This window comes from Aythya marila, assembly GCF_965140915.1.
Source record: "Aythya marila genome assembly, chromosome: 5".
In the NCBI taxonomy this organism is placed as follows: Eukaryota; Metazoa; Chordata; class Aves; order Anseriformes; family Anatidae; genus Aythya; species Aythya marila.
This window is the reverse complement of record NC_139046.1, coordinates 7058744-7071248: the sequence shown is the minus strand read 5'-3', so window position 1 is coordinate 7071248 and position 12505 is coordinate 7058744. Positions and strand designations below refer to the sequence as shown.

At 37.2% G+C, this 12505-nt stretch overlaps 1 protein-coding gene across 7 annotated transcripts in view; it reads left to right on the top strand.

Moving 5' to 3' along the window:
* Window positions 1-7646, top strand: part of PPP2R5E (protein phosphatase 2 regulatory subunit B'epsilon) — a 74726-nt gene extending 67080 nt beyond the window's left edge. For 6 of the 7 annotated variants that reach the window (XM_082760441.1, XM_082760438.1, XM_082760444.1 and 3 more), the window contains 2 exons: window positions 211-312; window positions 3090-7646. In XM_082760441.1, coding sequence (XP_082616567.1) covers window positions 211-312; window positions 3090-3189 — 202 coding nt within the window. In that variant the 3' untranslated portion in view covers window positions 3190-7646. The remainder of the gene's footprint in view (window positions 1-210; window positions 313-3089) is intronic. The other variant, XM_082760439.1, reaches the window with a different exon arrangement.
* Window positions 7647-12505: the final 4859 nt, after the last annotated feature.

Here is a 12505-nt window from a genome sequence, read left to right as displayed (position 1 = left end):
CATAGCATTTTGGTTTACGCCATGTAAGTAGTCAGTAGAGACATGAGAGCAGATTCTCACCTTCAAATGTGTTAATCAAGAGTAGTTCCATAGAAATCAAAGAATTAGCATACTTTCAAGAGCAGAAATGATGGTAAGAGAAATACTTTTCTTTCATGTTTGATTTCACCTGAAACTAAACTCCTTTTTTTCTTTGTTAATGTTTCACAGGGCTATTGTGGCTTTAGTCTACAATGTGTTGAAGGCTTTTATGGAGATGAACAGCACCATGTTTGACGAGCTGACAGCCACTTACAAGTCAGATCGTCAGCGGTAACTTTTTAAAGCTTTTTTTGTCAGCTGTGCATAAGGCCTGCTGTTTAGTTTATTCCTTACACTCAGCTGCAGTTGCATTATCTCACACATAATTGACACAGTGCCTTGTTTTTTCCTCTATATTCTCTTGAGCCTTCTCTTTGCGAGTTGTAAGATAATGTCATGTAAATGTTGTTCTTTACTCCTTATAAAATACAGTACCTGTTGCTTAGCTTGGGAATCCATCCAGAATTCCTTTTGACCCCATAATGCAAGAGAGTTAGATATATAAAGCTATTTTCTCTATTTGCTGTCTAAACATCAGGAAGCAGGTCTTTAGTGTGCTCTTGACAGAACACTGTTCCAGACCTCTCAGAGAGGTTGTGGAGTCTGCCTTCTTGGAGATCTTCAAAAGCCATCTGGCATGGTCCTGGGCAACCTCCTCTGGGTTTTCCTAAGAAAGGGGTTATACCCAATAACCTCCAGAGGTCCCTGCTAACCTTAACCATTCTGTGAAGCTCTTCAGCAATAAAAGAAAACAAGTGTTTAAAGATAATGCTTCACTTAGTGATGTAAAAAACAAACAAACAAAAATACTTACACAGTTTGGAAAAAAGCATAAGGGAAATCCCAAAGATTTGATTCTTCCAAAACACTGCGCATAGGCTAGATGTCTTAAAGCAAAGAGGCATCTCTCAGTTCTTTTGGTTCTGTTTCGGAAGTCTTGCTGTAGCTGAATCTTTGAGTATGCAGGATCCATTAGGTGCACCACTCATACAGTCATTAGTTATGATATTATGATATGGTATTTTTATTTTGCCTATTTTTCTGTGCTCCTTAATTTTCATTTTGCAATTACAGTGCAGATTCTTTTCTCAAGAATTTTAGCTTATACAGAATAGCAGGTGTCTCCCCCACACACACAAATAAATAAATAAATAAATAAAAAATCATGAACTCTGAACAGTCTGCAACTTTGTCATATGTTTGGTGTGACTTGGAGTTCCCACAAGCAAAGCGAAGGGTACTGTACGTGCTGTATGTCATCAGAAATTGCTATGTTGGTACAGTCTTTCAGGCCTCCTGGATGCCATTTGTTTTGAATTGTGTGGCTGGATTCACACCGTCCTTTTGTTCTGCTTAATTACTGTAAAATACAAAGTTTTATACATGTAAAATCTACAATTGACACATTAATACAGCATTTTACTTTTAGAGACTTAGAGCTGTATTTTAGCAAAGATGCAGATGAATTCTAGATATCTGATGATAAATAAGGCTCAATCTGCTAGATTGAGCACTATGTGGTTTTCTTGCAGAAAAGGCTGAGGGTCTGGTCATCTAATCCAGCCTTTTATGAAGGAACCTCAGTGGCTTAAATCAATGGCAGTTGCACTTTGTACCTTAAAATGAGGCACTTGCCTCTTAGCATGATCAGACACTGGTGTAATATGTCCTGTGTCTGGATAACTAATTGTCATTATAAAACTTTTAAATACTTTCTAGTATAAACTGTGATAATTACATTAGTTTTTATAGGAAAACTTAATTATTTTAACAGAACAGTGTTTTCTTTTTTTTTTTTTTTTTTTTTTTTTGCTAAACTAAACCAGGAGAAATATATTCAATGTTAATGACTGTGATAGGTCAGATAGGTAAGTTGAATGAGGTTATCATTACCTAAGGGTTTTACTAAGTAGGCCTATATTTCAAAATGATTGGATGATAAATATCTGGTAAGTAGCCTGAAAATGTCAGGCTATTTATATTTTTTCTCAGTTTTAAGTGCGTTTTAGTGACAGTGGGCTCTATTCTTTTTTTTTTTTTTTAATCTGTTAAGAGACTTACCTAAGAGTTGCTTTTATTTTTTGTATGCATAAAATACTATTGGAAGTTACAATTTAAAATAAATGGGCTAGATGTTGGCATTGTGGCTGAATTAAGATGTGTATGAATAATATTTCTAATCTACTGAAATATTTTCAAGAATACTGTAACACAACAGGCATGGAATCTGTATCTCTATAACTATTAGATTATTACTTCAGATGAACCTGGAGGGTGATATAATAGAATTTAATGCATTTTGCACCTTGCAGTATCAGGGAGATTTATTCAAAGTAAGCTACAGCAGATACAGGAAATTTAGAAAACAAATAACGCAGGTTCAGCAAATATTAGTTTAGCTGTTTAATTTTATCAAATCAGCTATTTAAAGCCTGTTGTTAAAGCAAATGCTACATCGAATTTTTTATGGGGAAAAAAAAAAAAAAGCAAAGCACTGACCAGAAGACGTATCTTAGGTCTGAACTTTCCCTTGGAAGATGATGCCTAAGGTGTATGAAAGTATTGTATGTAATAACAGTGATTCTAAAAGAATAAAGGAACACTTATTCTAGAAAGTGGCTGTTATTTTTAAAGTTAAAAATAGCTTCCTTAAATAAACATGAAAATTATCCAATGAAAATTAGTACTGAAAATATTCTTTTTTTACTAATCATGATATATTAGACCCATAATAAAAGTCCACTGCATTTTTTCTTCTGTATTACAAGGTAGTGTCTATGAACACTGTTACTGTGTTCAGTGTATGGACGTACTCCTTTTTTTTAGTGATACTTAAATAGGTAACAACATGGAAAAATAAAAGTAATTTACAAAAGACAAGTATATGTTAGAATTGCAAATGTGTTGAACAAAATTAGTGTTGCTAATTAATGTCAACTGTACATTTTTTATATAAGTTCTCTACAGTCTTCTCTCCTGCTAACTTTTTGTTTCATTTCATCTGTCAGTGAGAAGAAGAAAGAGAAAGAACGTGAAGAACTGTGGAAAAAACTGGAGGATTTGGAATTAAAGAGAGGTCTTAGACGTGATGGAATAATTCCAACTTAACAAAAAAACAAAACAGCATTATTAACCTGTGGAGTCACACATTTATGTAGTAGAAGATGGAGCAACAGTTTTCTGTATTGTGCAACTTTACAGTAGATTTCACATTTGTTTCATTATTACAACAGCACTGTATATACCTGTCTCTAAGTAAAGGAAAAAAATAAGGACTTTAATCCAAAGTTTGGACAGCAGATGGACTTCTCAGAACTTTGCAAACATAATCATTGTTTTAACCCTTCTTTAAAACCAGTCTTCAAAGATCTGTTGATGAAAATTGCAATGTCAAATTCCATTGTCAGGACCTGTTCCTTATTTATCGTTGGCAGAGAGTATAATACAACTTTCAAATGTGAACAATCTTAAAATTTAGCTTGTCTTTCTGCTAAACTGTTAAGTGTATTTATAGTAAAAGAGAAAAAAAGACTGTCATTTCCTTATGAGTTTGTGTAACATCCTCCTTCTCTGGATAACTTTACTGTAATTTGACTTTTTTTTTTTTTTTTTTTTTTTTTTTTTTCCTTTTGCACATCTTCATAAGTTGAATGTCCATTCAGATCAGGGCCATGAAAAAACATAGGTCCTGAATAAAAGTTTTGTTTACTGGTGTGAGCATTTTCTAGTACCAGGCTGTCTCTGGTGCTTCTTTAATTTGAACATTAGGAATAAAAAAACTAGTAGGTGATAAACATAGTAGAAAAGGGAGCTTTGGATTCACGCACCTATTTATTGCAAATCCAAATTAGTGTCCACAATCCTTTAAAAATGGGCAGTGGTAACACCCTAGATTTCAGTACCTAACCAGTATTAGTGTTATGGAATTGGACACACATACCAGACCTGTTTTAGAAATACTAATTGCTAAATTATTACAGTATGTTTTTATTGGACCATTTTGAAAGAATAAAGACAAACACTAAACAGTGCAAGCATGAAATTGATCTCCAGTGGTCATGGATCTGATTGGAAAATGAGTTGAGATAGCAGTTTGGACTGTTTGGAGTTGTTGCCTTACTTTTTAATATGTATTTATAAAGTGTTCCAGCAAAAGAGGATGTAGCCTCTAAGAAACATACTATAGTGTTTTTGTGGTTTTAGTACTATTACTCATCACAATACCAGCCCTATGATCTTAGCTGGAAAGGATTCTGGATAATATACTTCTGCATTCTCATCTGGATGCTCATTCCTAACTACTGTATTTGTTACCAAAAGTGGTTCTACAAATGCTACTGAAAAAAAATTCTGGAAATCCTAATGTTCTGAGTATTAATAATAAAGTTTAAAATGCTTTTATATCAAAGGTGCATTGTGACCAAATTGTTTAAAACAAAAGAAAAAAAAACAAAACAAAGAAGAGGGCTGTATTATAAGTATGCATTATTGGCTATCTGCTTTGTATTTGAAAGTGGAATCTTACATCTTTGGTAGGTAAAATGCTGATAAGACTTATGTACAGTATATATTTAGCTAATGCAGTTGCATTATTATATACCGAAAGGTATGTGTTTTGGGATTTTTCTCCAGGATGCTTTTGAACTGTTATAGACATATGACAACAGTGAATTGATAATCCTAAACCATCAATCCAGCAGTATTTACCGTATAAAACTGAATTGGTGTTCATGAGTCTTTGTGATAGTTGCAAACATGAATTTATGACCTGTTGCCATTGATAGAAGTACAGTATAAATACAAGCTTGTATATTTTCCTTCCTACCATTTAAACGTGCAGTAGGATTTGAAGTTTTCTTGTTTCCAGGCACGGAAAAGAGGAAAAAAAAAAAAAAAAAAAAAAAGAATTCCCTCCTAGACTACTGACTGTTTCAGGATTATCAGGTCACAGTGTATGTACTCCTGGGTCTGCGCACACAAATGTTGTAAGCTCAACAATTTTGTAAAAAGTTGGCACTGTTAATTCTGGAAAGAAAAGGTGGAACTACTCATATGCAACACCAAACACAACATGGTTTAATGGGATTAATGAGCTTCTTTAAAGAACACTGACTGGGACGCAATGTAAATTAGGCAGTTATTGTCATAGTTGAAACATTTTATTTTAAAGTGCTGAAGCAAAGGTGCAAGCTGAAATACTGAAGATTAAATAAATTTATAACAAATCATGTCCCTTAGCCCATTGATTTTGACAGTCTTTTATTTCTGTTATAAAAAGAAATATTGACTAGTGTGATTTCTGTGTGAGATGATCACGCTTTGCAAGAGGGTGGACTTTAAACTCATGCTTAAAGACTGTGTTCAATTGTGGAAAAATTGAGATGTAACAAAGGAAAAAAAAAATGTTTTCCACCTGGTGGAGTAAAACAGAACAATGTGAAATTAGAAAAAGCACCTTGTCCTGTACTTAGAGTTTAGGTGAGTGTTGTTTGTTCATAACTTTTTGGTTTTGACATGACATTTTGGTATTGATCATACAAAACTGATGAGAACCTGATGGGTTGCAATATTTTGTTACCTCTGATGTTACCTCTGATGTGGGGATAGTGGGGAGTATCTAAAGTTTATAGATGATTTATCACTTCCGAGAAGGAATGTTTTCTTTAAGCTGAACGAGACGATGTGATATTAGTCACTTGACTCTAAAAGGCTGGCACGACGCTAGGTTGCACTGTGCGATGTATGCGAAGAAGCACTTGCCACAATGATCTGACTGTACCCCCGGGATCCGCTGTTTGCCGCAACCCAAATGCGATATTCTGCCGCTGCACAGAGCTCCCCTGGGGATCGATGGGAGCTGTAGGCAAAGAAGAAGGCAGCATATGGGCCCAAGTGTGATCAGTGCATCTATTTAATTGTGCTTTTCATTTGCTTCTTGAGTTCCAGAAACTACCTTTATTTGTGTAAATGTTTTTATGAACTGCTCGGAGGGCAGTTGCTGGGTGATCGCTCATGTCCTGTGCCATATTGGTTTCAGGGGCAAGGATTGAATACTGTCTGGTAAAAGGAAAGAGCTGCATTTTCAATACTAGGGCATTGCATCAGGTCATGGGGATGTAACAGCTGTAAAAGTGAAGTTCCTCTCAGATACTTTAAATTGAGCACATATTGCTTTCTTCATCTTGCAAGTCTCCCTTATTGTTTTCCTTTCATTGCTTTTGAGTGGTTTTTGTCTCTCTTCCAAAGGTTGGAATGCTTTAAATAAAAGTGTTCTACTGCCATTGGAGCGTTCACTAGTAAATTTAATCTTGGTTTTCTTAGCACAAATAAAAGGATTTAATTTATTTTTTATCTCCTCCTATATATGGAAAAATCAAGGCTGTCGGAGCCAAGAATTGCTTGAGCAAGAAGTGCAGCAGCTGTACTTACATTTTACATGTGTAAGTACAGCCTCAGGCTCTTACTCTATGGAAAGGAAAATAAATTTGAGCTTTAAAAACCTTTTTATTGTTTTGTGAGGAAGGAGAAAGAACTGAACAGATTCTTCTCCCCCCGAATAAAACCAAAAGGATTTGGTTTGGGTTCTCTCTTGGAAAACAAAGATGGCCTTTTCTCTTAATTGTGTAACTATCACTGCTAGCGGTGGCCCTAAAGCAAGATAAAGGTGACAGTGCAAGATTGAAGAATGTTTTTACTTACATGTGACCTTTTTCTTTTATTTTTATTTTGGCTCACCTGCTTCCCTTAGCAGCTAAGTTGTGAGACACAAATTAGTTTTTCTAGTTGGTATCTGCAGCAGATTTTGTATTGCCCAGTTTTTCATTTAAGGTTTATGAAACAGTATCTTGAAACAGGATGGAACTAATTTTCATTGAAACCTTTTATCCAAGTGTTGCTTCCCATCCACAGAAGTGTACACTTTTTATCATGACCTCTCTGAATACAAGTTTTTGTTATTTGGATCACTTACTGTAAATATGTTGTATTCATAACCTCATGTAAAGATGAGGAGTTTTCAAATATAAATAGTACCGATACATTTCTTGTTGTTGTCCTATTTTCGATTGTAGTATAGCGAATGACCTGTCATGCTTTTTGTTTAAAGGTTAGCATTAGATTCATAGATCTTAATATTTTAGCATTTCATTGTTTAAGCAGGAGAGGGCAGCAAAAGTTCATTTTTCCCCATAGGAATGCTCTGGTCCATTACTGTTTTTAAATTTAGATGCATTAAACTATCTGTGGGTAGGGGGGAAAAATGAAACATTTTTTATATTATATTAAAAGGTGCATATGAAAATATATAGACTGGTCCAACCAGACTGTGAAAATGTCTTCTACTTACATCAAAGTAATAATAAAAGAAAAATATCTTCCACCTCTGGATAAAAGTACAAGCAGGTCTTAAGCTCTTGGGTTTCAATTGTCATTCTTTGGAAATAGTTTACTTTCTTAAAAATGGTATCAAAGAAACTCGAACTCAATGGTGCTCCCAGCTATAAATGTGTAATCTTCCTCTTCTGCACATGCTCAAGAGGCTCTGTACTGTGGGTGCATCTAAATAAAGAAGCAATGAAGTGTTTTCCAGGTGCTTGGCTTTTTTTTCCACCTCCTCCCGCCTAAACATCATCTACCTTTTCAACAGTGAGCTACCAGCTACCCATTCCTATGCCTTAAATGTAAGGACACTAGTCTAAGAAAAAACACTCAGTGAGGTGGTACTGTTTATGTTTCTGCCAGAATTATCAGCATAACCTTCCAATTTCATTAGGTTTATGTGTTTTTTTAAGATCCTTTCATGATGATGAGCATCCTCATACTGCATGCTTGTGAGGAAGGTAAAAGCAGTGGCTAAAGGAAGAGAGGCATTAGATCTACACAGTGTTTTGATAAACCCTTTGAGCTGTAACACAGCAGGTGAACAAGACTTACTCTTTGTAGCATCATTCTACTGTTTCAGTCCTTGTGCTGCTCTGCCTTGCATTTTAGAAGTGAGGAGAAGGGCTCAAGATGGTTACTTGGATGGGAAACAGCCTCTGGAGAGAAGGACAGGTAGAGCTTGGGAAGGGGTAGTGCTGGTGAACGGCTTTAGCAGAAGCACGGCTATGGTGGATGCTGAGATAAAACTGGGGACTGTATGTATTAAACATCTACTGCTAATTTTAAAAGGTCAGCTTTCCTAGGTGAGTTATTCCAGTAGACTGATTTAAAAAAATTCTTTCCACTTTGACTTTTTTCCAAATTGAATTTTCATCAGTTGGATCTTGCATGTCTTCGTTAGAAGAGCCTGTTATTGGAAATCTCTTAAATACTTGTAAGACCATATTCAGATCGCTTATCATCTTTCTGTCTCTTTACTTTCTTATTGCAAGGCAAGTCTTTTCCAAAGAAGTTCAAAAAATAAAATTCGAACCTGCAGTAATTTGGCCTTCAGGGTAGGATTTGTCTTGAATACTTGCAAGTTAGAAAGCAACCCTTAAAGGACTGGCATTAATAACTTAAAGCAGTTTCCTACTTCTTGTAATGATAATTGCTTTGCTAATTTCTCACTTTGTCTTTCCTTCTCAGGAGTGTTCTGGTTTCCTCATGTAATAGCAGAGCTCCTAGTTTATCTTGCATTAAGTTTGGACCCAGATCACAAGTCTGTGGCCTACGAAAGTGGTTTTGCATGCAGGTAAAGGCCCAAGTCTCTATTCAATTATTGCTTTAACGTGCAGTGAAGCAATAGTCTGGATATTAAACTAGAAACTGATACATGCTCTTGCAGTATGAATTCAGAACGATTTGGTTTTGAAGATTAAATGCTGAAACCAAAGTGAATATCTGAAATTTGTTAGTAAGTACCTTGAAAGGAAGCATACTAACCTGAAGTGAGTAATGACTTCAGGTTTCTCTGGAAGCTCGCCATCACATGAAAAATTATATACCGAAACTTTATTCTTTTTTTCCTGGGTGTTTCTTTTATTATTATCGTTATTATTCATTTTGTCTACTCAACACTTTTCTTCCTTCAAACCACTGAAGGTTCAAGATGCTGGAGATCACTCAAAAAGAATCGAAATCTTGTGGTATATTTAAAAAGAAAAAACACGTACTTTGTATTACTGGACAGTGGTGCATGCCTTTGATAAACACTTGACAATGTCTGGGAACTTGTTCTGCATTATCCCTGAAAAAATAGCACAGGGAAGGGAATGCAGTCAAAATATTCTACGTGGCTTCTGAGCCTTGGTTTTGAGCTTATTTTGACACCAGCAGAGACAAGTTTTTGATGTACGAAGGCTGCACTTCACCGACCAAGCTAGCAGCAGCCCAAGAGGCAGTATTTGCAGAGCATCTGGCTAGCAGAGTGGTGCTCTGAGGATATATATGCCAACCTGCCCGCCAGAGCAAAATGAAGCTCGAGTGTAATTGGCCTGACAGTAAGGAAGGAAAGACAGTATTTGTACGAGTGTCTGTGCAGGCTTCTAGCAACAAATGCAGAGGTTACATGCCAGGCTTTGCTTGGGTTGAGCAAGCTCTGGTCAGTTCTGTAATTCTGAATCTTCACCTCCTGAGGAAGCAGACAAGGGTTAGCTGGGTGAGCCTACTGGTCAAACAGCCCGGCTCAATTTTGGATATCTTTTTAATGTTCATTCCGTGAAATGTACTGAGTTGGACTACAGATTATGCTTATCTCTTGTCCCTAAGATAATGTGATGACTCCCATGCATTTTCTGGAGATTGCTTTGGCTCTGCAGATAATGTGCAATGAGTGGAAAATAGCTGTACACATAAATGTCTTACATCAGAATGTGCATCTGTGTTCTACAGCCTTCATTTTAGGCATCTTGGGGGCAGTAGACTGGTCTGCTGTTGATGCATCTCAAGGTAAACTGAAATTTGGCAAAAGACCCTCGATTTCTGCAGCGAGGAAATGTGGAATTCAGACAGTGGTAATTAATTTATTAGCCCACAGACTATTTCACAAACACAAAGGGGTATTATCGCTATTTGCTGTGCATGACACTCATCAGACAGTAATTGTTGATTTGCTTAGTGATTATTTCAAGCGTCAGTTCTGGCCAGACTAGAATTACCCCAAGGAATACAAAGGAGAGAAGGTTTCCCGCTGCAGCATGGTGCATCTCGCCGCCCCCGCTCATGCCATCCTCTCGAGTGATGCCAGCCTCCTGCTACAAGGCTCCTCCAACGCAAGCGTGAGGACTTGCCACGAGCTGAAGTTGAGCAAAATTTGTTGTTTTGGTCAAATTCTTCCTAAGGAAGATGGATTTGGTGTTCTGGGCCAGTGGGTATTTCGGCCTTACCAAAGCAAATGGCTTTTCATGTGGTTAGCTGAACATCTGCGAGATTCAGAGTGGCCCTTGTGAAGTAGCTGTGCTTTAGCAGAAGCTGTGTTGAAGCTTTTTTTCAGGTTAAATTCTGTTTCTTTAATGACCTTCAATCGATTAACTCCCTCTAAAATTTCCAGCTTGACTCATTAAATAACCCACAGCCTGCTTCCAATCCCATTACTGTCTCTTTGGTTATCTGGAGTTCGTTGGCAGAGTATTTGCAACTGTTGCATTCTGTAAATTTACTCCAATTATTAGAAATGCAGTAGAACAGCTGAAGATGTATGTAGGACGTCAGGGCTTTGATTTGACACCCTAATGTAAGATCACACAGGGAATGATTTTCCCCTCCCATTTTTCTTCTCCCATCTGACCTATTTCTATTTTCTTTTGCTCTAGAGCTATTTCTGCTGATGGTAAATTTGAATACATGCAGCACAGAAGACAAACGAGAGGAAAAAAAGGAGCTGCTTTCAGGATCCGTTCCTCCAGAGGTTTGTAAGTTCCCCTTACAGTGTGATCTTCAGTGCTCCTCCCTCCTACCCTTTTCATGTGCATGAATATCCATGTCCAGCCATCCCCCAAAAGCTCCTAGAAGCACCATGCCTTAATTTAGGGAGTACCTGTGGTCAATATCTGCAAAAATCAGGTCCTTAAAGGTAGTTAAGCCTCTTTAAGCCTTTCTTCTGCTAAAACAGTTCAGTCAGGCCAATGGTATGCAAGAATTCTTGCTGGTTTGTAGGTTTTGTCAGAATATAGGAGTGTTAGAATATGATATTTTACTCTATCAACTCATTTGTCTTTTTGTCCCTCTGAATTTTCATCTGTTTCCATTGCAAAAAGTGTATGTTAGTAAATTTACGCAGTCTTTATTTAATAAAAGAAAAAAAAAAAGGCAGTTCCGGAAGGCTGCAGCAGAAGCTCTCACACCTGGCTTCCCATGTCCCTCTCCCCCATGTGGCTTCCTTGGTACAGCTTGTGGCACCTACAAGAGCTACAACCAAGGCAACAACTCCTCGGACACGTGGTGGGACTCCACAGAAGCTGGAGAGAAAAGAGGAGAACTACCAGCAGTCAGGTACACATGGTGCAATAACACGGGATTTGTTTCCATAGGAGACTTTACCATCAAGGGGTAGCAGGCTCCTTGCCTGGATTGAGAGGTGTTGATCCAACAGCAGCCCCATAGTTTCTGCCAAGTGCTTCGGACTTGCTTGGCCAAACCAAGAAGGCCCTGGCATTCACATGCAGGAGCACACGATCGTGCTGAAGGTACCAGGTATGTACAGAGTCTGCCTTTTACTTGATGAATTCAGTGTCTAGGAAAAGAGATTAACTAAATCAGTTAGATTGTTAAGAAACTCTCCCACTCTCCCCTTTTTCCTTTTACCCCTTTTAATCGAACATAATTTATATTCCTGCTAAATCCACTACCATTACGCTGCTTTCTCTTTTCCTCTTCTAAATTACCAAACCAGTTTCAAATCCTTGGCGATGAAATGTATGCAGTGTGTAACTTAATGGAACAAAAATTAACCTATTATTGGGATTTGAAATCTAATAATTAAATGTAAATGCTTGGATTCATTGTCTAGGGAAACAGAACCTATAAATAAGCCATTTAATGTCATACTGGTATTTTCTTTTGATCGGACTTCAATTAGTCAGTGATGTAGGATATCCTGTTTTGGTTGCATCATTATTGCAGCAGGGAGTGTTAGCATGAAATCCAGATCCCGTACTCATAAATAACAACTCATTTTCCAAAGCTTAAGATGTCTTTTCAGCAGAAGCTTGATTTCATGGGATAACTGTTTGACCAACCCTTGTACATTATGGTAGGACAGTCCTGAGGCAGAACTGGGAAATATATTACATCTCAGTGCTTTAATGACAGCAGCAGTAAGAACAAAAATCAGCTAAAAGGGAAAACATTTGCCTTACAACACCCTTTTCCAGTATGCAGGATGGGTAAAATACAGGTGAGGCTTGAGGTAAGTGATACCAAGCTTGGTATGAAAATGCTGGCCATCAGTTAAAAACGTGACCTTCCTCCCATCCTGGCTTTTCTCCGTGTGTGCTGCCTGACT